At 36.6% G+C, this 24534-nt stretch overlaps 1 protein-coding gene across 1 annotated transcript in view; it reads left to right on the top strand.

Annotated features, from left to right (window-relative positions):
* The window catches only part of Spta1 (spectrin alpha, erythrocytic 1), a 72610-nt gene that overhangs the window by 16864 nt on the left and 31212 nt on the right, over positions 1-24534 (top strand). The window contains exons 14-31 of the mRNA XM_063253474.1: positions 733-810; positions 951-1106; positions 2007-2211; positions 5002-5183; positions 7611-7854; positions 8747-8869; positions 11236-11453; positions 12264-12356; positions 14513-14650; positions 15727-15878; positions 16428-16614; positions 17678-17779; positions 18947-19038; positions 19852-19996; positions 20786-20967; positions 22675-22774; positions 22870-23067; positions 24255-24398. Coding sequence (XP_063109544.1) covers positions 733-810; positions 951-1106; positions 2007-2211; positions 5002-5183; positions 7611-7854; positions 8747-8869; positions 11236-11453; positions 12264-12356; positions 14513-14650; positions 15727-15878; positions 16428-16614; positions 17678-17779; positions 18947-19038; positions 19852-19996; positions 20786-20967; positions 22675-22774; positions 22870-23067; positions 24255-24398 — 2739 coding nt within the window. The remainder of the gene's footprint in view (positions 1-732; positions 811-950; positions 1107-2006; positions 2212-5001; positions 5184-7610; positions 7855-8746; positions 8870-11235; positions 11454-12263; positions 12357-14512; positions 14651-15726; positions 15879-16427; positions 16615-17677; positions 17780-18946; positions 19039-19851; positions 19997-20785; positions 20968-22674; positions 22775-22869; positions 23068-24254; positions 24399-24534) is intronic.

Here is a 24534-nt window from a genome sequence, read left to right as displayed (position 1 = left end):
GCACACACACACACACACACACACACACACACACATGCATACACACCATCACCAGTATCAGAAATGACAAAGTCCAGGAATGCAGTGCATAATGTGTTCCCTTATTAAGCCATAGCTTAATCTGGTGGTTCTGATTGGTAAATACTAAGAGCGTGATTATTTTGTACTGTTATTTATTTTAGATTTTCTTTCTATTTCAATCAATCCATTCTGAGCTGTCACAATTTGGGAAATTTATGAATGAATTTGAGTAAAACCACATTTCTCTAATTTCTGATTCATGTCCCTCAGAGATATAAATGTATAGCCCTACCTGTCTGTCTGTCTATCTATCTATTTGTCTGTCTGTTTATCCATCTTTCCACCTATGTGATACACAAATAAGAGAGATATGCTGGATAAAGTGACCACTGCATATGGGTGTCATTGATACTGCTTCCTCTTAAAAGATTTAAGAATAAAGTATTTATCTTATAGTGACATGTAAATGGATTGAAAAATATTGTGACACAGAGAAATAAGTGACATGTGTATGGCCTATACTTTTAGGAGCAGTTGATAAAGAAATCATAACTGGGACCTAAATCTTTCACGCTGAAATTTGTCATTTTCTTTATTGGTATGCTTTATCTTTAAACAGCTAGGTGAACTTACTCAGTTGTCACTGGAGGGAATACTACTCTATTTGTTTTTTGTTGTTCTTATTGTGGTTGTTATTTTGTTTTGTTTTAGACCTTAAATGAGACTGCCACCAGACTGATTGATAAAGGTCATTATGATTCAGACAACATTGCTGCTATCCGGGACGGGGTACGTCAACCAGAGCCTCTACCTTCCTGTTTATGCACTGAGATCAGGGAGAATGTTGGGAACATCAGCCAGGGTGGGCAGTGAGTCTCATGTATCCATGTTTGGTTCTGCTGACAGTAAGTTTTCTCCTGGTTTTGCAGCTTTTGAATAGGCGAGATGCTCTACGTGAAAAGGCTGCCATTAGACGGAAACTACTGTCAGATTCCTTGTTTTTGCAACGTCTGTATCAAGACTCAGACTACCTAAAAAACTGGATCAACAAGAAAAAAAAGTTGGCAGATGATGAAGATTACAAGGTAGGCATAGTTCCAGGTCCCACAGTACTCATCAGGAGGGTCTTCATTTCCTGTTGATGGGACAAAATAACCTGACATTCAGAACTCAAAGGAGGAGTTTATTTTGGCTGACACTTTAGCTGGCCCCAGGCAGAAACCACATTGTGTAAGCAGTGGTAGAAGCAAGCTGTTCAATCCATTCTGTGAAACTAGGCAGCATGTGTTTGCATTCTGTACAGCAGTTACGTTTCTGACCCATGGACAACTTGTGTACAAAGAAAAGAATGCAAAATAATCTTCAACTCTCATGATAGCTGTGATTGACTGTTGGTGATAACATGGGTTGTTATATTCAAAATGATCCCCAAACCACATTGAGATTGGATACAAATAAATGCAGGAGTGACTCGTCACTCTTTAATATATGTAGAAGGCATTAGTCATATGAGTTTTCCAAGCATTTGGAAAAACTTCTACTTTTTTTGTTTGTTTGTTTTGTTTATCAGTACCAGGGATCGAACTCACGATCGCCTGCTTGCAAGGCAGGTGCTTATGCCGCTGAGCTAAATCCCCAGCCCCCAAAATTCTACTTCTTTGTATCTTCTTAGTACAACTAGATTTATAGTGAAAGTAATCCTTTGTCCCCAAAAACTTTGCCTGTCCTTCATTCTTGGCTTAATTATTTGGTTTCCATTGAACATAACTGTTTGTAGTCTCACTGTTTGACCATCCACTTTGTGTGCTTTAATTTTATAATTTGAACAACTATTTCTAAGATGACAATATGTAATCTATTAACTAGTGATTTCTTATTGTTCATTTTTTTGAAATTATGTATTACTTGTACCCTTTCCTGTTTTTTTTTTCTTTTTCTCTTTAAATAAAATTTTTTTTTAAAATTATTTTTGTTTGTCATCTTAGGATACACAGAACTTGAAAAGTCGGGTTCTGAAGCAGGAAGAGTTTGAAAAGGAATTGGAATCCAATAAGATCATGCTCCATAACCTTGAAAAAGCTGGTCAGGAGATGGTGGATGATGGCCACTATGCTTCTGAGGAGGTGACGGCCCGTGTCAGTGAGGTTGTGAGACTCTGGAAGGAGTTGATCGAGGCCACAGAACAAAAAGGTTAGATCCAAAAGTTTTGATGATGAACTAACTCCTAATTTTCAAACATACCGCCTACATTTTACCATTGCCAATTTACCTGATGAACCATGTAGGAAGGGATGCTGCCATTTGTTTTCTTCTGCTGACCAGGGCTTTAAAATCCAACCTAAATTATCACTCAATACAGCAACACAACTTTTCTTCATGCAGAAACTGCTTTTTGTTTTCTTCACTATTCAATTTTTCTTTTATAGAATAAATATCCACAGATCATGTATATTATTATTTTTTTTTAAATTTATTTAAGGATAAAAAGAAAAAACATAAAAAGAGTACAAGTTATACAGAATTTCAGAAAAAAATAAACAGTAGGAAATCACTAGTTAATAGATTACATATTTTCATCTTAGAAATAGTTGTTCAAGTTACAAAATTAAAGCATATAAAGTGGACTTTCAAACAGTGAGACTGCACACAGTTCTGATCAATGATCCAACAAAAACTCAGTAATATGGTTATCTATCTTATACACTTAAGTATACATGCAGTTATATCCTTTAGAGCACTTTCTTTTCCTCTGTTTTATACAAGGACAATTACACATTTTGGATTTTACTACTCCCACAGTTCTTATCACTTTATTTTAAAAGAGAGTAAAGCCAAATGTGACATAACAGAACAGAGTCAGTCAAATCAAAAGGATGGACATAATAGATAATGTAAAAACAAAATACAAGGTGATCAACAATGTTTACCATGCTGCCTCTTGCTATCTTAAAAAGAATTGCCTATATCATCAGTTATAACAAAATTGAACAAAACAGTAAAGAACAAAACCAATAAAACCAAAACATTGGAGACATTACAGGACTTCATAAGAAGATGATAGTTAACCAGAATGGGTGTCATTGAAGTTAATAGGAAATCAAAGTGGGTTACTATAATATATCCTGCTATTTTTTATTTATTTTTCCCTTAATTAAAAAAATAAAAATAAAAAAGTAAATAATAAAATAAGGAGATTGAGATAAAAGAGGGCTTAACAATAAAATAGTGCAGGTCAAAACATAACCATTTAAGCAAAATAGTGTTTCCCCACAAGATATCCCGACATAAAAGTAGTTACCATAGTGTCTCTTTCCTTGAAATCTTTGAGTATAACTTCGTATACTATAGCATCAAACATATCAAGACAATGTAAAACCATTCAAGAGACTGACAGTATTACAGGGTATTTAGAATCAACTAACAGAAAATGAACAATGCTTTCTGTATAATCTCCTTGTCTATAAAAGTTTTTGTTTATATCATCACATATAATAAAATCCAATAAGATACAACATGTTAAAACCAATGTAGACAGAAGAACAAAAGCCAATGGGACTTCAAAACAAGATGATATTAAATCAGCACTTGCTATTATGATGTCTTGTTTTCTCCAAAATAGCTGTTCCTACCGTTCAACCTTCTCTGCCTCATTTCTGTTGAGCTCTTCTTCTGTCATTAGTTGTCAGTTTGTCTTCTTCATTTCGTTTTCTGTTCCATTCATTGTGGCCTCTCTGCCACTATGTGTATTATTATTAATATTATTGTTTGATTGTATTAATTAGATTTTACATACTTTAGTCTATAAAATAGACCTACTATGAATAAGTCATAAAAATAGCCATTAAAATGGGCATCAATAAATCAGATATGAAAATATTTTTATTAAATATGGTATGCCATAGTGTTTTATCCTCCCTCTCTTCTCTCTTCATATATGTTTTTTGTCCTGAAGATTGAACCCAGGGCCTTTGCACTGAGCTATATTGTCAGTCACTTTTTAATTTCATATTTTGAGGCACAGCAAATAGTTCAACTTGGCTCAAACTTGGAATCTTTTTGCCTCAGTCTTTCAGAGTGCTGGGATTACAGCCCACCACGTGTAGCTAGTGAGACCTTGTTACAGACTTTGGTAACTTTATTCACTTTGTTGCCTTATTCACTCATATAAAATATTTTTGTATGCTTGTATGATTCTACCTCTCCTTTACTTATATTTTACTTCTCTTTTAACTTTGAAAAAGACTTTTTGAAAATTTGCATGAATGATTAGTTTTTCTGTTAGTACCCTTCTTGTTGGAAATATCTTGTGTAGACGTGACTCTGCTTTGGTTATAGAAGAGACGTTATCTTGATAACTTTGGTTGTTACTCTAATTTTTGTGGTTTTGGGGGGTGGGTGAATCTACCATAATCGTAACAGTGTCATTGATATTTCCCACCATCAGTAGATGAAGTTATTGCTTTGCAGAAATAATACAAATAATTGCTGTAAGTTCATAGAATAAATAATTTAGCCTAATCTAGTATAAATAATCAAGATACTTCATGGAAAAGAAAACTCTTGGCCGTGGTTTGTGATGAATAGGAACTAATAAAGAGGAGAATGAAGGTCAAAGAAACTTCAAATTTTAGATTGAATCAACCCAACATTCTATGCTTCACCTGGAAGATATGATGTTTGAGTTGAATCCTTTATAAAGGAAGATCTGAGTAGAGTAACAAATGACATGTGAAAGTATTTAACACAACTTTAAAAATAAAATCAAAACTGTATTTCATCAGGGAATATAATTTACTGCTTTCATTTTTTGAGAATATTGAAATATTTAAAGTCAAACCCATCAAAAATTTCCAAATTTAAAATGACTTCTTGTGTATGAAGACAAGGAGGCAGTTATCTTCTCTTCCAAATATCAAAAGATTCTACTTCCCTTAAACTGAAGGAAAGTGTATCTGTCTTACACCTAACGTGTTTCCCCAGGGACCCAGTTGCATGAAGCAAATCAGCAGCTACTATTTGAAAATAGTGCAGAAGACCTGAGGCGCTGGCTGGATGAGGTGAAGAGTCAGGTCACCTCTGAGGACTATGGCAGAGGCCTGGCTGATGTGCAGAATCTACTCAGGAAACATGGTCTCCTAGAGTCGGCTGTCACTGCTCGTCAGGTCTGGTGTTAATTCTTTGGTCAACTGTAGGCAATTGGCTATACACTATGAGGACTTCCAGAATAGGAGGCACTGTTAAGAAAACAAGACAGGAAGGAATTAAATGTCAGCTTCTTCCTCCCACTTTCTATTCTTTCTAGACTTTCCTTAGAATTCTTGGTGTGAGACTTTATTGACTCTTCTAAACAAAAATACTGCTCTCACCTCCAGAAACCCAGATTTTTAAAACAATTTTTATTATTGCATATTATATAAAATGCTAGATTTCATTTTAGCATATTTTTACATGCATATAACATACTTTGGTCATGTCTACCTTTTTTCCATTACTCCTCTTTCCAGTTGTTTGATAGACAGTCAAACACTTACTAGTTGTGTGATCTTTGAGAGATTATTTCACTTCCAGTTGTTTAAATATCACCATCTATAAAGCAAGCATATTGAATGACATTTTTCCCATTTTGATTCTAGTATTCAAAGTCTGAAACTTTAGTCTATGCCATCAAAACTTTTTAGTTAGAAAATTAAATTCATAGATATAAAGTGATTTTTTGTGTCATGTGGAAAATTGACTATGGGGCCAGGAATATGATACAGATTTCTGAGTTGCTAGTTTCTGGATTATTGCTCCAAATATTCCTCCAGACTTCTATTTAAAATAAACATATTCAGCAAGTATCCATAGCATGGATGTGGAAAGTTTGAGAAGATTTCAATGAAATCCACTTTCAGGTGTCTTGATTTCCTATCTTAAGGAAGTTGGGTTTTTAAAATTTGATTCTGCTATTTCTAGATCTTCACTTTTAGAATACATTATTTAAAATGTCTGATCTTTGGTTACTCTAAATTAAATAGGAAAGACAGGGTATTTTAGAAAGCATAAAATTAAAACTCTGCTATGTAGCTTTAAAAATGGCTCAGTGAGGTTTTAAATAAAGTAAAAAGCTAGAGATTGGGTAATCATACAAATGACTTTGAAATCTACATAGAGTTACTTTGAAATCGAGTTTCAAGAGAGAAGAGGGTTTGTTTCTTTTCACTTTCTTTACAAAAAGTTTTTGCTTTTTAATACTTAAGATAAGTGTATGCAACCCCACTGGGAAACTTAGAGTGGCTTATCACCAGGAATTGCTTTTCCAACGAATCGTAGAGGCTAAGAAATGCCACTGGCAAAGTAAATTATAGATGTGGAATACTAAAGTTGAAAAATATATTTAGTAATTTTATTCTAATGTCTTTATTATATTAGTGGTAAACTAAGAACAAAATAAATGGACAATCTTTCCCAAAATCAAATTTTGATTGGTTAGAATCCAAAAATAAATGCCAAATCTCCTCTCTACCTATCCTGGGGCATCTTGCATGGCATTAGGGGTTTTCAAAGAGTACACTGTGAGTACATAGTGATGTCGATGTTTGAAAATTGCTCTCTTTGGATGTTGTCCAGGTCCTAAGAAATGACGAAACTTAGCTAGTGGGAGATCTTAATTTCAGTTTTTTCAGTAGCCTTTAATTCTTATATAGAAATGAGTGTAGGATTTAAGAATCATCGATGGCTAATGTTTTTGTTTCAAAGTGAAGAGGCAGAGCTCAAATTATTTATACTTTGAATACTGGATGACAGGATAGAAAAATAAAACTAATAGCTGATCTTCCTCTATTTCTTGAAGACTTTCTTTATGAATGATATCCTCCTCCTCAAAAACAAACAAGCAAACCAAAAAAAAAAAAAATGGAAAAACAGTAGTGCTGGTTACTATGTTTTCACTAGACTATATGTATTGCTGATCTCACTAATAAAGCTGGAATTCCTTTCTTATCTATTTTAATAAAGAATAGCATTAGAATTTTGTATTTATGGCAAGATCAACACCCTATTTCAGTGCCTCTCCTATTTCAGACATGACCCAAATGGGGACAGCTGTCCTGTGGCTAAGGAAATGTCACTGCATCTCTCTAAGATTCTAACTTTTGTTTATGTAGCAGCACATTTTGTCTTGTAGTCTTTGTTATTTTTACACAACAAACTTAACCTTCAGAAGGTTTGGTTTTCACTTGCAAGTATACTTCATTCAAGAGAAAAAGAATATGTTAACACAGGTGGAAAAAACCTCTCACTGTCTTCCTTGGGTCTATAGTTTATCAACACCTACAACATACACAGTCGTTCTGGTCTGCCTCTGATTTCCTTGGAGCATTTTGTCCTTTCTGAAAGTCATTCTACAGCTTTTGTTTTTTAATAGAAAAGTTCTTACCTTGATGATGTGAGCGTTGTATAACAACGTCACCCGCTCTATTTCTCTAATTTGCTACCCCAGCATGATAGCAGGCAGTGGTGCCAATATTACCACCTTACATCCCCCAAAATTCCAGGCTCTTTCTACTAAATGATAGTATTTCCTGACACAATTTCTGTTTTTCCATCAGGATCAAGTGGACACCCTAAAAGACACAGTTGCTCATTTTGAAGAAATAAGCCATCCTGATTCTGCAGACATGCGAGCAAAGCAGGAGTCCTTGCTGTCCCGGTTTGAAGCTCTAAAGGAGCCACTGGCTACCCGGAAGAAGAAGCTCATTGATTTACTCCGTCTGCAGCAGATATGCAGAGACTCAGAGGATGAGGAGGCCTGGATCCAAGAGACTGAACCCTCAGCGGCTTCCACCCAGCTTGGTCAGTGCAGTCTGAGTGGGCTGATCCACAAGGAGAAGATCAAAGTCTGCAGATAAATGTTTGAGAGATCGGTGCTTGAGCAGTGAAGGGAGTTAAAAGTTCACTCCCAACTTTTCTCCAGAATATGCATGAAAATTTGTCCAGACAGCTATACATTTTTATATAGTTTTAATCTTGCCAACAAATTCATCTCTTAAAACTGAATATGAACAATGGTATGAATTTGTTGTTTCTTAGAATATCTAGGGTTTAATTTTTTCTGCTTTTCTTGAAACCTAAATTATTGTGAGACTTCTTAATTGAACAGCCATGGTTCCTCCCCAAGTGTATTCACACTAAGTATTCTCATCTAACTTATTAGCCGTCCCATTTATAACTATATGAGCTATCACAAAGAGGAAGTAGCAGATATAATACTATTGTTTAATCTTTGGAAACTATTAGTTTGCAAATGTCAACACCAGGACACTTATATTGAAGTAACCCAAAGAAAGTGGTAATCAATATAGTGCAGTACTGTGCCCATTTATTGGGGACTATTTGTAGGACTGTACAGTAAGAATAAGGGGCTAGTCTGTAGAAACTTTGCAGAAAATCTTGTAGTAAATACAAGTAATTTCAATGCCTTTTATTAGAAAAACAGAGAATTCCTTGAAAGGTACTTTGAATGGCAAATATGGGGAAAGAAGGTTTCAATGGAAGTGAGGAAAAGCATGGTTAGAAAATAGGCAGGGTAAGGCAGGCACAAAGAACTGGAGATTTTAGATGCTTGAGAAATTCACAGTAGTCTTACTCACTGACTAATATTAATGTTAGGCAACAGATGAAACACTTTTGTAAGCTACTTCTATCCCTTAAAATAATCTCAAATCTTGAAATTCTTTCTCTGTAGGCAAGGACTTGGTTGTAGCCAAGAAACTTCTGAACAGGCATCAAGTCATCCTGGCAGACATTGCCAACCATGAGCCACGCATCAGAGTGATAACAGACAGGGGAAACGCAATGGTAGAGGAAGGTATGGAATGTATGATTCAAATCACCTTTCTCTGTCCCAGATGACTCATGGGAGGGATGGATTGGCCTCTTGTTTCTCTTTCCAGCCCCTGAAGGTGGTTTCTTTATTTTTTTGGCATGGCAATCTTTGAAATTCTTGGTTCTACTCAGTCATGGTACTTCCAGAGCTGAGTTTATTATGGGAATGATTTAGAGACTGTCAAAATCCTAAGATATGACCTTTCCAAAGACGCTGCTTCATGTGTTACAGTATCCCTCTAACTTTTTGTGTGAGTGTTTTAATGATTTCCAGTTTATTGTGAGCCCGAGAATTCCCTGGCCATTGTCCTCAAGGTGTCCTTTCCTCATCATCTATGAGTTTCCTTAGGTATGAGTAATGAATCAGATATCCCAGGGGATTTTTGGGTGTAGCTCTTGACTCTCCATCAGTGTGGCACCCTCCCATTTAGTACCTCACCTCCCAAATTCTAGTTGTCTTGTGTTTCTCAAGCTCTGATCTTTGTCTCCTCAGCTCAAAGCTTGAGTTGAGAAGACTGCATACTTTTTGAGTTAACACTTCTAGCACTGCATCCAAAAACTGTGCAGGACATGCCCTATAGCGATTATAAGATATTACTTATGTCATTCCTACTTTTTACTTTTCTGAAGTCAATTATATCTTAGTGTCTGTCCTCTTATCTAGCTGTTTAGGATGGAATATCAATTATTTTAATAAATTTCTAAATATCAGAAATCTACCGATTTTATGATTTATTCTAGAGAATACATGCCTTTGATACCTGAGCATAAGCCACACTAGTCTCATTTTCTGGTCTGCATTTCTTAGACTACACTAACCCACGCACCATCACATATACTCGTTTGCCCCACATTAACACCTGTTGCTGTTTGTTCTCAGGTAGAAAATTCTAATTCTCAGAGAAGTTAAGAAAATGTTCAAATGGGAAGGGGAACAAGGGAGAGTTGAGGAGAAGGAAGGCTGGCAGAAGTAAAAACAGAAAGAAAGAGAGAGAAAGACAGACAGAGAGAGAGAGAATGTTACAAAACTTTTGTAAATGAAGAGGGGAAAAAGAGTTGAAGAGAGAGTAGGGGAATAGGAAAAAAAGAATCTCTTTATATCATGTACAAGTACAAAATTCCTATGATGAATGTGATCATTATGTGTACCTAAAATGCACCAAAGTTTTTTTTCTTTCAAAAATGAAAGCAAATTGTGACTTTAGCTAAATGTAACACCATTCCAAGAGTTCCCTTTCTTTTCCCAGGTTACAAAAAAAAAAAAATATATATATATATATATATATATATATATATATATATCCTACAGGGCATTAATGAGGATCATATTCAACTTCTTTCCAGTTAGTAAACAGTTCGTTTGCTCAATTTTAATAAAAATCACAAACTGAAGAAAATATAACTCTGCTAATAGCGTACAATCCAGAGTTACAATGGTCCTCAGCCCTCTAGGGAACAGAATTCTTGTAATTGTGGATCCTTAGTGTCTTAATTCTGAGCTCTAGGTCACCCCTTGTGAGCTCCATAGTAGCTGAGCTAACCTTAGAGGGCTATCCATAACCCCACTTAGCAGGGTTCCATTGATCTCTGTTGCCGATCACTATGGTCAACACTAATTGTGCAAGCCCATAGCAACTCCTGGTATCTGCTACTTATCTCCATTGATCTCTGTTGGCTACTAGTATTTGCTGTCTGTTTCTGGAGCTCTTCAGGAATAGCAATTCTTGGTGTTTTTTTGCTCCTTACTTTTTAAGCAACAGAAGAGGCAGACTCATCTACTGCAGTGAGGGTGGACACCTCCTGAAGCTGGTGTAGGAACATAGAGAGCTGCATCTCTCCTTGCTACAGTTTTGGGGTGTATCAGGAAAAACAGCAGTACGACCACCATCCTGTCTCTGTAAACTGGAGAACTTAAACTCAGACCACTTCCACTTTGAAGGAGTCTGAAAGAGAGCTACCATGTCAGTTACAGCTTATTGGGGTTTGGGGTTTTAGGGATGCTAATCCTGAGCCCAGATCCATCCTTGATATCTACTTCATTAGAGGCAGTTTCCCAGATACTCCTCATAGAAGTGGCATCAGCAACGGAATTGGCAGGAACTGGATGTCAAGCAAGTTACATTTTTCAGGGTAGCTGAGAAGTAACCTTAGGAGTTGTAGGAGGCCACTGGGGCAAGGTATCCCAGTCTATCCTCAGGAGACCTTGGGGGGGGCGGGTAAAGGGAAGGGAAGTGGGGGAGTGATGGCTGTTGGTAGAAGCACACCCCCTTTAGCTGTCCTGGAAAAACAAAAGGTCGAGATGGTCAAGTTATTTCTATACAACTCATTTGTTTTTCATCTATGGTACAGGACATTTTGCTGCAGAGGACATAGCCTCAAGGGTCGAGAGTCTGAACAAGAACATGGCGTCTCTCTGTGCTCGAGCTAAGAGGCGGCAAGATAACCTTGAGGCTAATGTCAATTTCCAGCAGTACCTGGCTGACCTGCATGAAGCAGAATCATGGATTCGAGAGAAGGAGCCAATTGTGGACAACACTAACTATGGGGCTGATGAAGAAGCAGCTGGGGTGATGTACTATTTCTAGTGAATACGCACCAAAAGCTTCTAAATTATTGAAATTTGTGCAGATTATGAGATAGCTACATCTTCCTCCGGGTTATTTAGGGATTCTACAGTGATTGCCCCTGGCTTTCATCTTCTGGAATATGCTCAGAGTTAACAGGGAGTCCCAAAAGTGTACTGCATTTTTAATACCAAAAAATACCTTTATTCTCTAGAATCTAAACCCAAAAGGCATGACCAAAATCCATGGTTATCTGCATCCCATTCTGGACTTCTCAGAGTAAATGTGGACTTTCATAAAGCAGCCATCATTTTAATATATAGACATTTTAAATTTTAATGGACATATTACCAGATAGATATGTTGGGGCAAGGAGAACCTCAAATATCACAATTACATTTTATATCCATTTCTTTATTCTGTTCATTGTCATATGGGTACTATGTACAGTATTTTAGAAACTTTAGGCACTAGAAGTAATGGGTTTGTTCATTTAAAGTTATGTTAATATTTATCCTACAATGTAACATTACCAATAGGATCTTCTTTTAGGTATGATGTGTATTGGTTAAATGTGTTCAAATTTGAGCTAATCTAGACTTCAGCAGGTATATTGAAATGTTGTTTGTTTATTAACTTGAATTTTGAGAATGTTGCAATTATAGGATTAAAGAAAAAAATGTAAGGAAAGTAGCTTTCAGCAGAATTAAGACAATCAGTATAAACCAAAATAATAGTGGTTGAAGCATCCAGCTGGTGTGTTGGTTATTCCTGCTGCATTTTTTCTGATTACCTTCTTATCCATAAATGCAGGCTCTTCTCAAGAAGCATGAGGCCTTCCTGACGGATCTCAATGTGTTTGGAGACAGTATGAGGGCGTTAAAGGATCAAGCAGAAGCCTGCCAGGTAATAAGGATCTAACAGTGACAGGAATTCCATTCTTTGCCACAGAAGAAAAGGAATTTTCTTTATTGACTAATTGTTACTTCTTGAAAGCCAGATAATCGTTGCTGGGAAAATACTAAGATTTATAATCTTTTAGTCAGGAACTACAACATCTTTATCGCGTCAACAGAGATTTAATTCAAAAGAAACATTCTGTTAACATTATCATTAACATTGATGTCTGTTTTGGGTTTTCTCTTTGTTCTTTTATATCTTGTCTCCCCTCCTTCCTTCTCAGTCTCTTTCCCTTTCTTCCTGTATTCTGGTTTCTTTTTAATCTTTTTATTTTCTTCCTTCATTGTTTAGTCTTTTAATGCTTACTAACGCTTATGAATTGTCTACCATATGCAGGCATGATTAAAAATAATTTTGACTTGCATGAAAATTGCACTTAATTCAGGAACCAGAAATTTAAACAGTTAGTGTATATAATACATGTTTGAACAATAACAAAAAATTACCATAGAAGGAATCTTCTGTTTCCTTGAAGTAATAATGTTGGAAAACAAAATATTCCATAACTAAGAGAAATGATTTTGTCTTGAGTTCTTTTTTGCTTAAGTCCTTCTGTGTGGATGCAAAGGAAAACTTTTTCTAGTCCATGATGCATGTGAAGCATAAAACAAGCAAGTATATTTGGGAAATTGGAAATTAAGTTCTTTAGAATGTGGAGTCATCTAGACCACAGCGTAGAAGGGAGTGTTATTAAGAGTGATGAAACTGGAATCAAATGAATCATATAAAATTGTTTACTGTACGTAAAGGGAAAAGAAAAAAGAGATGAGATCTTACATTCAAGGATTCTTTCTAAAGAGAAGGACAGAATTTATGTAATGTGAACTAAAGAGAAAATATAGGCTCAGTATGTCAAGCCAACATGCATTTATAGTGCTCCTGGCTACGACTCTGCATCCTTTGACAGGCTATCCACAGTGGGTAGATAGGAAAACAGGCAGACTTATGTTTTACATATTGGAAAGAAAGCAGTGATTGAAAGATGTTAAATCTAAGGATGTATAAGGTAAGGTCTATCTTCAGTGCCAATCTAAAAAGTAGTGTGGGTGATTGCTTAAGGAAAAAAGGGTTATGGTTTGCTCATTCATCCAGAGATAGGATATTTGCAGAAAATAAAACTCAGAGAAAACTCTCCCTTGGACAGAAGGTTGATTATTAAAAGTGAGACAAAAGATGTTATTAATATAGTTTATGTTCTCAGTTTTAAAATTTTTAGGGCTTACCCTTAGGCTTTGCTGTAGATTATCGATCCCTAAAATACCATATGAGGTACACAGTTCTTTGCAAGAACAACTTAAAAACCAGCCAGGATGGAAGAATATTAGTAGAGGCCCAGGGGAATGGGAAGGTAGGGACCACAGCGAACCTTTCACTGTAACAGTTTTCTGAAATTCTGATATGTATAATCTCTTCCGACCTTCTTAGAGAAACATTACTCCTGGCACCTCAAGTAGACTGGCTTAGAGCATTTAACATTTCTGGCAAACTGCATATTTGCTTGTTCACTCTGTGTTCATATCTCCTAACTGCCAGTACCCATGATACATGTGACAGTACATCAGTACCACTGAAAACCACTTATTGTCACCACTTTTTATTTTTGGCCTGTAGATATTTATTTATTTATTTGTCCATATTTGCAGTATGTAGTGATTACACTTACCATAGGGAGTTGATCTACATGACACATCCTGATGATCCCTTTTCTCCTCACTCCTCCTGTCCCTCCCTGTTTTTTCCAATTTTTGATCCCCCACCTCTTTGCAGAAATTCTTTTCCATTATCTTTCAAATATTTTTTATCCCATTTCTTTCCTTTCCCTTCACCTTCCATCTCTTGATCCTCTTCTCATTTGAAACCGTTCTCCCTTCTTATCTTTTATTTGTTTTTTATTTATATTCTGTGTTTTGTGTATGAGAGAAATCATGAGATACTGAAGCTTGTGTTTCTAATTTATTTTCCTCTGTCAGCCATGATAGAGGTTCCCTCAGAGGCTTCTCCCTCTCCAGAGGCTCTAGGGCTGCCCACCATGGGCAGGATCCTTGCGGAACTATTTCCAGTGGGTAATTTTCATCTGCTTTTTGTTTGATTTTGTTTTTCAGCAACAACAGGCTGCACCAGTGGGGGATGCTGCTCAAGAAGTGAGAGTTCTGGCTTTATATGATTTCCAGGCCCGTAGCCCGCGAGAAGTCACCATGAAAAAGAATGACATCTTAACTCTGCTTAGTTCCATCAATAAGGTGACTTCTCTAACTGTGCTTTCATCAGAAAAATGATTCTTCCACAGCTGTCTCCCCTGACCTGCTAGGTAGTCATCCTTTGACTATGTATCATTTTTCATGTCTTTAATCTCTTAATGGATTATAATTTGTTAAGTAGGATATTTTCTCCAGCTATTACACATGATCTTTGCATACCTTTTGGAATTATAATCCTGATTTTACAGTTAAAGAAATGAGTCAAAGAAGTAAGGTATGATTGCTCCTTACTTCTCACCACCGCTTGTTTCTGCTTTGTGGCACTCCTCCCAGTGATGGAATGACAATGACCAGAGTAGAAGGAGCCTGCTAAGAGGCCAATCTTTTATCAAATTGGCTTTCTTTAGGTTTTATACCCAAGAAAACTATAACAAAATACTGCTTAGAGTTTTTAATGCGTTTTTCATAAAAATAATATTTTTTCTTTGTAACACCAACTTAGTCTCTACAGATTTCTTAGGAAGTAAAGAATTTGGGATACAGTTTCTCTGAAGGTAACTGATTGCTTTAGAGAAGCACATTGTCACTTTACCAAATCTGTTGTGTGATACTCCTCTTTCTTTTTGTCCAGTCCTCTTGCTTTATCTCACAATCCCTTAAAGAAATTAACTGTAAAATGCTTACCCAAATAGCACTCCAAAAAAAAGTATTTACAGTAATGAATTTCAGAGCAGTTAAGTGTTTAGCATCTCTTCAAGTAAGGTATGGAGGGAAAATTGTCCAGTATTGCCATGCACGGATGTCCTACCTGCAAGAAACCCAGTTGAGTTGTAGGTAAGCAAAGGGTATCTTTAGGATAACTGTCTTTGAGGTTTAAAATCCCTCCTCTATATTTACATATCTGACATCAAACTAGTCGATTTCAAGGTCTTGCCTCTACAATCCCCACAACTCAAGCTTTATGTGGGATTCACTGACTCTGTAAGCAATGGTTAACTTTTGTGGCGACTAGTGTGTCTGTGCCTAGGGATTTAGATTAGTTTAAAAAAAAAAAAGGAAAAAAAAAATCTTCCTGCTTGTGAATTTTCCAGAAATTAGGGAACCTGCTTTCATTTCAGGACTGGTGGAAGGTTGAAGCTGATGATCACCAGGGCTTTATCCCATCGAACCATGTAAGGAAACTGGCCCCCGATGAGCTCCCGATGCTCCCACAGAGGCGACGAGAAGAGCCCGGCCACATTGCCCAGCGCCAGGAGCAGATTGAACACCTGTAAGCTCTAGGGGCTGAGAACTGGACTGTATTCCACCAAATATTTCCTATTGATTGAGGGTTCCTATTCATGACTCTGTCCCTGTCAATTAGGGCTGAAAATTCACAGATTTTAAGGAGTGGAAGCAAACTTAGGATTTTCAAACATTAAAGTTTGATGTGAAGAAAGGGAACTGCATAGCCATGAAGCTAGTTTCTTGAGATACTATCTTTCTGATTCCCCTGCCCTGCCTTCTTTCAAGGGTATCAGAACATCTTCTGCCATCCCTAAGAACTTCCTTCACTGTCAGATTACAGAAAAACTTTACTCAATGGACAAACGTGGTTCCAGCCATATTGTTAAAGCATTGAAATTTTTATTATTTTTAAATGTACTACTATGCCTTTCTGCTCCTAATGAGCTTTTACTTACAATTCATTTCTCCCTCTCCTTTACATTTCTTTTAAACATTTTTCTTCCTTTCCTTTTTGTCTCCCTCCACTTCTTTTACCTTACCCATGCTCTGTATTTTCTCTATTTTCTAACCTATGCTTCCTATTTCTGCCCAGGTACCGCTCCCTCCTTGATCGAGCAGAAGAGCGCAGACGTCGACTACTGCAACGTTACAATGAGTTTCGGCTAGCTTATGAGGCAGGAGATATGCTGGAGTGGATCCAAGAGAAAAAGGCAGAAAACACAGGCATTCAACTAGATGATGTCTGGGAGCTGCAGAAAAAATGCGATGAGTTTCACAGGGTGAGAAAGGGAAAACTTTTCTACAAAATATTTTGAGTGTTGTCATTGTCTTCTTTTATAGCATGTCTCCTCCAGTGTGATATTTACAGTTTAGCTTTTAGTCATTAATTATCTTTCCAAAAAACTACTGACAGCTTCACAGCCAAGATCTTTCTCTGGGGACTGTGGCTGTCAATACCTGGAAAACAAATGCAGAGGAAATTAGGACCCTAACTTGTCTGCCTGCAGTCCCTGTTGCTCCAAAATCCTAGTCTACCCAGATGCCCCAAAGCTTGACCTGTAAGATGCCCTGTACCTAATGTCCAGGTTGGCATGGAAAGTTCTGGGATTGTATTTCAGAATTTAGAAATAGAGGTTGTGGTGGAAACAATACCACTTTACCATCTGTTTTTTCTATATAAAAACTTTCATCATCCTTTCTTCTTTGACAACTATGCCATTATCTTAATTAGCACAGGGTAAATTTCTTTCTTTCTTTATTTTATTACATTCTCTATATGGAATTATATATATATATATATATATATATATATAATGTATAAAATTATATATAGTTACATGCAACGTTATATATACAAATATTATACTTAAAATTATATTTACATATACAATCTCACTCTCTTTTATATATAATCTCTTGATTTAAGGAGTTCCATCTCTCTTACTCTTCAGAGACAGAGGGACTTTTCTTCCAACATCTGGTAATGTAGACAAGTTATAATCAGTCAGTGAACTTTGTAGTGAGTTAAAATGATCAGCTCAGGCATAGACCCCTCTGATAGTATAAATTAATTCAGGGCAAGATTTTAAGAAACCCAAGAAGATGAACATGCTACATACTCCAGATATATAACAGTTTTCTTGGAAGATTTTAGGTGGCCACTAAGTATTGTGGTTAAATGTACTTTTCCATTGGCAAATAAGAAAACTGCTTGCATACTGCAAGTGAGGCTAGCAATATGTTTTAATAATAATTAGTTAAATGCAAACTAAGATGACAGATAAATACGGAAGATTTTTGAGAACAGGATTTATTGTACTTTGAATGATGTTTTTTATCCAGGATTTGAAGACCAATAAGCCTCGGCTAAATGAAATCAACAAGGTAGCTGATGAGCTGCTGTTTGAAAAACTTCTGACACCAGAAGGTGCTCACATTCGGCAGGTAATGAAGGGTCCTACATGTCTTCTCAATACCAGGGGAACTTCGGAGTCCTTCTTTTGCTTTGATACACTCAGTTTTGTATGCTCATATTCATTGGGATATGCATAAGGTAACGGCAGTTTGAAGCTGACTATAGAAATGGTCAAGAACAGTAGTCCAAATAGTAGAGCGATTTTTATTGCCTAAATAAACATAATTCAGATTTAAATTAATTCTACTTTATTGTCTAAATGAGAAGCAGGATTATTTATTAACATTTATGGAGCATACTCTATGTTCTCACATAGGTATTTTTGTGAGGGGGAAGGCCTTCCTCCAAAGCACTTGGTTTATAAATTTAGAACCCATAAACTTGAAATGACCTGAAATATTTTCATTACAACATGTACTCGTGTCCTTATCACCACCACACTATCCAGTGCTCAAATGCTTGAAATGCGGAAAAATAAAGAAGTGAAGAAATGCCAATCAAACAATTATGACAGCAGGAAGAGCTTAATCTAGATGCTAAAAGAGATAGGTTCTAATAAGCATAATGAGGAGAACTAAAAATAAGAAATAACAAGAATTGGAGAGAGGGAATCCTTCACTTTACTTTTATCTGGAGCTATGATGCTATTTTATAAAATAGACTTTAATGAAAAGAAAAGTCCTCTTGTCAATTTTCATAAGTAAATGAGGAAGAGTTCCTTTGTCTTTCTTTGGTGATTGTCCCTGGACAGGAAAGGGGAGGAATACGCATGAAAACAATGTACTTACTCCCTATAGCAAGTCAGGCTGTAAGAGAGCACTACTTCCATTCAATTCAGAATGTGGAAAGTTACTGTGCTTTCCCTAGAGGAATGTGCCAGCTCGTAACTTGGAAAGAAATACTTCTTAACATTTTCAGAGTAATGGTCTTTCTGTTAAATTAATAAAGCTGATATGGTAAATGCTGTTTATTGCCCCAAGGCAAATGATTTGATTCTACTCTGGAACATCATTTAAGGAAGAAAATAAACCTCTTTTTGCATAAAAGTTGTCCCAGATCAGGCTGTCCAAGAAAGAAAGGTTAACCAATGTCTCAAGAAAATGACACGAAAGAAATCATTTAAATTCCAGATAGTCATAGGTACAATTGGGCCATCCAATCTGGCTTTCTGTCTAAAATGCATCTGTTTCTTTCAGGAGTTGAATACCCGCTGGAATTCCTTGCAGAGGCTTGCAGATGAACAGCAGCAACTGCTCAGCAGCGCCCATGCTGTCCAGGTGTTCCACAGGTAAGGATTCAAGGGCAAAAATTGGTGCTAGTCTAGTACTCACACACAGAATTCACAAGTCTAGCTACTATGGCAGAACCACAACTCTAAGTTTAACCCTTCTTCTGAACTCAGTGACAATTATGCTCATGAAGATCAACTTTTTCAGCAACAACCCCTCACTTGCACATTGTACACACACTGACAACAAACTTCAGCATTCTAATGCCTGGCTCAAGCAATGGATGTAATTAAGTGAATCAAGCTTGAATTATAAATAGGAATTGTAATTCATTATATTTCTGAACTAAAACCAGTCAATAAAAAGTAACACATATCACAGAGAGTCTGGCTGTTCATTTTATATCTTTCTAGATATCATTCAAAAACTGATGCCTACACTAAGAAACAGAAATATGCATGCAAATAAGTAAACAAGCAAAAATATAAAAACGGAAACTTAAAAGTTTCCTTGCTTAAATTTTAAAGATGTAGGGAGGAAAATAGATGAGTTGCAGTACTTGAACAAGCTGAAAATAGAAAGTTCCATAAGGCGATGCTTAAACATGTAACACTGATGTTGGGTCACTTGGATTAAAGTTTCTTTCTACTCTTTGGAAGAGGAATCACCTAGAGAAATATTTACCTTCTTTGAGCTCCAGTATTCTGAAATGTATAATGGACATGGTAAATTTTAAAGATTAAAGGTGTCTCAGAGTAATAAAAGATAGTGAGAGTGGTATAGAGGTGGAAGTGGCAGTGAGTTCCTTGTGAGCCCAGCTGGTCTGCCTCTGATACACATCACTACCACTAAGCTTTGTATTCTCTCATCAGAGAAGCAGATGACACAAAAGAGCAGATTGAGAAGAAATGCCAGGCCCTCAAGGTTGCTGACCCTGGTTCAGACCTGCTCAGTGTCCAGGCCCTTCTTCGCCAGCATGAGGTCTTTGAGAGAGACCTCATCCCCCTTGGGGAGAAGGTGAGACATGTATTTCCAAGCTGCATTAGTACCTTCCTCTTCACTGTTATACCACACCAGCACCTCTTCTCTTTGCCAGTCTCCTCATTTTTATGTATTACTTTATATTGTACCATATTTTTTTCTTATCTGTAACCCTGAAGCAAGACCACTAAAAGGGTATAACTCCCATGACCACTAAACTCTTGGACTTCTGAGTGAGAAAACTGTGTCCTTTTGTCAGTTTAATGACAATCAAGCTGTCAGACTTGGGCAGGTGGTTAGAGTTCAGTGTTTAGGAGAAAAAGGAACTACCCATATCCCGAACAGTCCAGCCTGTGCCCAAACAGCATATGGATGTTTCCTGACAGAAACTAAATCAGTTTGATAATAACAAACCCCAAAATAAAGTTTGGAGCCTTCTAGACACCTCAGAAGATACAATTTGACATTGTCACGCAGAACAAAAAAGAAGAACAAAATTTGTCTACATGTGAAAGACAAATGAAGAACTTCACATGAAAAACCAGGATGCCTGGGTTTTCTAACTGAAGTTGCCAGTAACAAGCATAGTTACTTAACCATTCTTCAAGCACAGCTCCTTTTTCTTAAAAGAATAATTGACTCAGCCTTGAATACTTGAGCATTACCATGTGAAATAAAGACTGCTAGCATTTTATGAAGTATTAAGAAGGCATGATTAAACATTACTGGTGTCTCTTTGGAGAGATGACTCCCAGGACTGTGGACTTTTTGTTTGCTGAGATTTAGGTGCTGGGACTACCTATCAGATGTCTTGTCCCTTAACAGGTTACCTTGTTGGAGGAGACATCAGAGCGGCTCAGTGAGTCCCACCCAGATGCCACTGAGGACCTGCAGAGACAGCGAACAGAGCTGAACAAGGCCTGGGATGAGCTTCAAGAGCTTACAAAGGATCGCAAAGAGAGCCTGAATGAGGCCCATAAATTCTACCTGTTTCTCAGCAAGACCAGGTAAAGCTCGAAACGGAGATTCCTGCCAGGCAGATGGCAGGAGTAGAGCTGCTAGGAACATTTTGGGTTCAGAGGCTGTTCACTGCTGGGTTTGGTATGTTAATGCCTTACCTCTGGTAAGACTAGTAGATGTCAGGTTCAACACTTAAAGTCATAAAATCTTGACAGTTTAAGGAATATGAGGCTGCATAGTCCAATTAAGTAAGCTGTAAAGTGCATGTTATATGTAAGAAACTGTGTCAGAATTTATTGGGCATAGGGATTTCTTTCTGCTGAGAGTCAGAAAAGGATACAGATAATGATGGAGAAACATGAAAAACACACATCAACAATAGTGGGAATCCAGGGAGAGAGGAACAAATTATACTTTTTGTTCAGATGCTAAAACACCTGATGCAATGCAACTGTGCAAAAACACAGGGATAAGAAAAGTAGAGAATGTTCATGAAATGAGAGAACTAGAGCTTGAATTTCTATATAAAGGGTGGTAGAAATAACAGCAAGAAATAAGTTTAAAATGTTGATATCAAGTCCTGCAGAATTTTCAGTGTCATGCTATTACCAATCTAGATATTAAACCCAGAGACTTGCCTTTCAAATACACATTTTCTGGACTTCCCTTCTTATCAGTCTGCTTGGAGAACCACCTAGAATTACATGTCTAAGCAATAGTAATTTAATAAATAAACAAAATTATTTTATTTGTTCACAGTTCTTCCAGCAGTTCAGTAACTCCAGAATTCTCCAGTAGGATGACTCCTTCTCCTTATGAAATCTTATTTCTCAATGTTATAGAACTACAGAAATATTCCCAACCTTGAGGAATACTATCACCTTATCTTATGATGCTTTTGCTTTGAAATTTTAAACAGCCACTAGTGTCTATGTTCTGTACGAGCTTTATATTTAGTAGGCACCCAATGTGACTTGCTTGAATACACCAAACTAATTAGTATATAAAAGAGACATCACTTCCCCAGAGCTTAGGATTTCTTGATAGAAAACAAGATTAGGTATATTGTTATGCAGTGCTTAATTTTATCATCATATATAAGTTTTAAATTAACAAATGGTTAACATCTGTCCTCTGGAAGGAAGAATAGATCTTAGTTTTGTCTTGTTTAACTTCTTGACTACTAAGGAAAGATGAAGAAGCATAATCTGATTTAACAAATAGTATGTGTAGTGTGTGTGTGTGTGTGTGTGTGTGTGTGTGTGTGTGTGTGTGTGTTTCTGTTTAGGCAAAGAATGTTGTAGTGGACTGTGCTGAGGATAAAAGTAAAAAGAAAGATATACCTTCCCTGAGAATCCATAATAAGATATATCTTTAAATTTCCAAGACCACTTAAAGGAACAGGACTATAGCAATAATGATATATATATATCATTATTGCTATATGTATATTACTCCCTTTCTCTGAGATAGCATCTTCATCTAAAAAATTGAAGTCAAAGTACTTACAGAATTCTCAATATAATTACCTTAGAAATTAAGCAAGTTAACATATATGAAGAGATTTTCAAATGCAAGGGATAACTATTATTAAGTAATGCAGTAAAAACAACAAATATAATATAACATGTAAACTATATAAAACTAGATAGAAAATTTTATATTGAAAATATTTTGTGGTGGGGAAATCTATAGGAAGCCCTCTCGCTAGTTGCCAGATCTTCTTACCAACTCCAGTATGTGTGTTTCTCTAGCAACCTGGAAGACTGGATGGAGCACATCCATAGTATGGTGTTATCACAGGAGCTGGCCAGTGACTTAACTGGTGCTGAAATCTTGCTGGAGCGACACCAGGTATGTATGGCTACAAACTCCACAGCCACTGATCCCTTCGTTAAACATTTTCAGTAGAATTTTCCTCACTCATCTCTTTCTATATTACTTCACAGGAACTTCATAGTGAAATGGAGGCAGAGGCACCCTCCTTCTGGGCTTTAGAGGAGTTTGGCAGAGAACTTATTGACAGTGGGCACAGGAAAAGCCTTGAAGTTGAGAAAACTCTTCAAGCTGTCCAACAAAGCAGAGATAATTTAGAGAAGGCTTGGGAAGACCGCAAAAGGATTCTAGACCAATGCCTACAGTTACAGGTACAGAAAAATTCCAATAATTAAGCAAACTTAGCCTCAGTCTCTTCTTTGTATGAACTTTTATATAGTTATTGCAGGTGCTTAGTGTACTAGAATTTCTGTGTTGTAAACAAAGGGATGTCTCTTGATTATTTGGCATGTATCTTAACTTCTAAACTGACTACTGCTATGCTTTTCACTTTTAGAAGAGGCGAATTTGATGGTGGTTAGTCCTGGTCATGGGGATTGTTAATTTTTATTGAATGACTATGAGACTGATTGATTTTCTTTGGGAACCTACTGTGTACAGGTCCTGACACCAAAAAAAGATTAATAAAATAATAACTTATCATTTACTTTTTTAAAATGGTACTTGGGATTGAATTTAGGGCCTTGTGCATGGTAGCTGTGAAATTAGACATGGAATAAAAATATTTCTAATACAGGAAATGGTTGTTAGTACAACAAATGTTTAAATGCTTTCAGGCTAAGAAGGAAAGGAATGGTTTCAGCTTTTGAAGAAAGAGTGTGGGAATGTCACTATGTTCCTTATGGATAATGCTTACCATAAGCTTAAGAAAATTCCCAGTCCACATTTACTGTGGTTTGTTTAGATGTCCCCGAAAGCCTCATGCAGTCATTGGTGTTGGGGTCTGTGGGGCTTTGTAGGAAAGCAGAGTCTTCCATTTGTGATTGATTCATTGTCTAGGGCTGGGATTGGTGATGTGAGTTCTGTACCTGCTGAGGGTTTGATGACCTGTATAAAATGTAAGAGAGGGAAGGAGACATGCTTTTTCCCCTTGCCCTGTTTGCTCTTGTTCCTTGTGGCCACCATGAATGGTTGCCCTTTGGATCCAAATGAATATGGACTGAAACTTTCCAAATCTGTAAGCTAAATAAATCTTTCTTTCCCTAAGTTTGGACATCAGTTATTTTGTCTTAGCAATGAGAAAAAAGAGGCCAAGACATCTAAAAGTTGTAGGCTATGGAAAATAGGATTCTAAAATTGAGTATAATTTATATAAAATATAAAATATGTGTTCAGGAAAAAAATGTTTCAGTATATCTAAGATTCATTGCAGGAATGTTTCTTGGAAGGATATAAGCACCCTTTGCAGGATCCTTTGTAGTGTGTTGTGAAAGGGTAGGACTATTGTCTCTGTCCACCTGGAAGAAATATATCGTCTACCTTTGATTTTATCTGCCAGTTTTTCCAAGGGGACTGTGAGCAGGTGGAGAGCTGGATGGTGGCACGTGAGAATTCCCTGAGGTCAGATGACAAGGATTCCTTGAACAGTTTAGAGGCCTTGAAGAAGAAACGTGATGACTTGAGAACAGCAATCTCTAGCCAGGTAATAATTAATACAAGTAGCTATTAGTAATAATAACAGAAATCTTATACATTTTTCTGACTTTGTAACTTATTAGTATTATGATTCACACTTGCTTCTTATAGACATATTTGAAGCAGGAAAAGTAGATTGACAG

Source organism: Cavia porcellus, unplaced genomic scaffold, assembly GCF_034190915.1.
Source record: "Cavia porcellus strain 051 isolate PalLab524CR breed Dunkin Hartley unplaced genomic scaffold, mCavPor4.1 scaffold_7, whole genome shotgun sequence".
Taxonomy (NCBI): Eukaryota; Metazoa; Chordata; class Mammalia; order Rodentia; family Caviidae; genus Cavia; species Cavia porcellus.
Note: the sequence above shows the minus strand (reverse complement) of the source record. Positions and strands in the feature narration are given on the sequence as shown.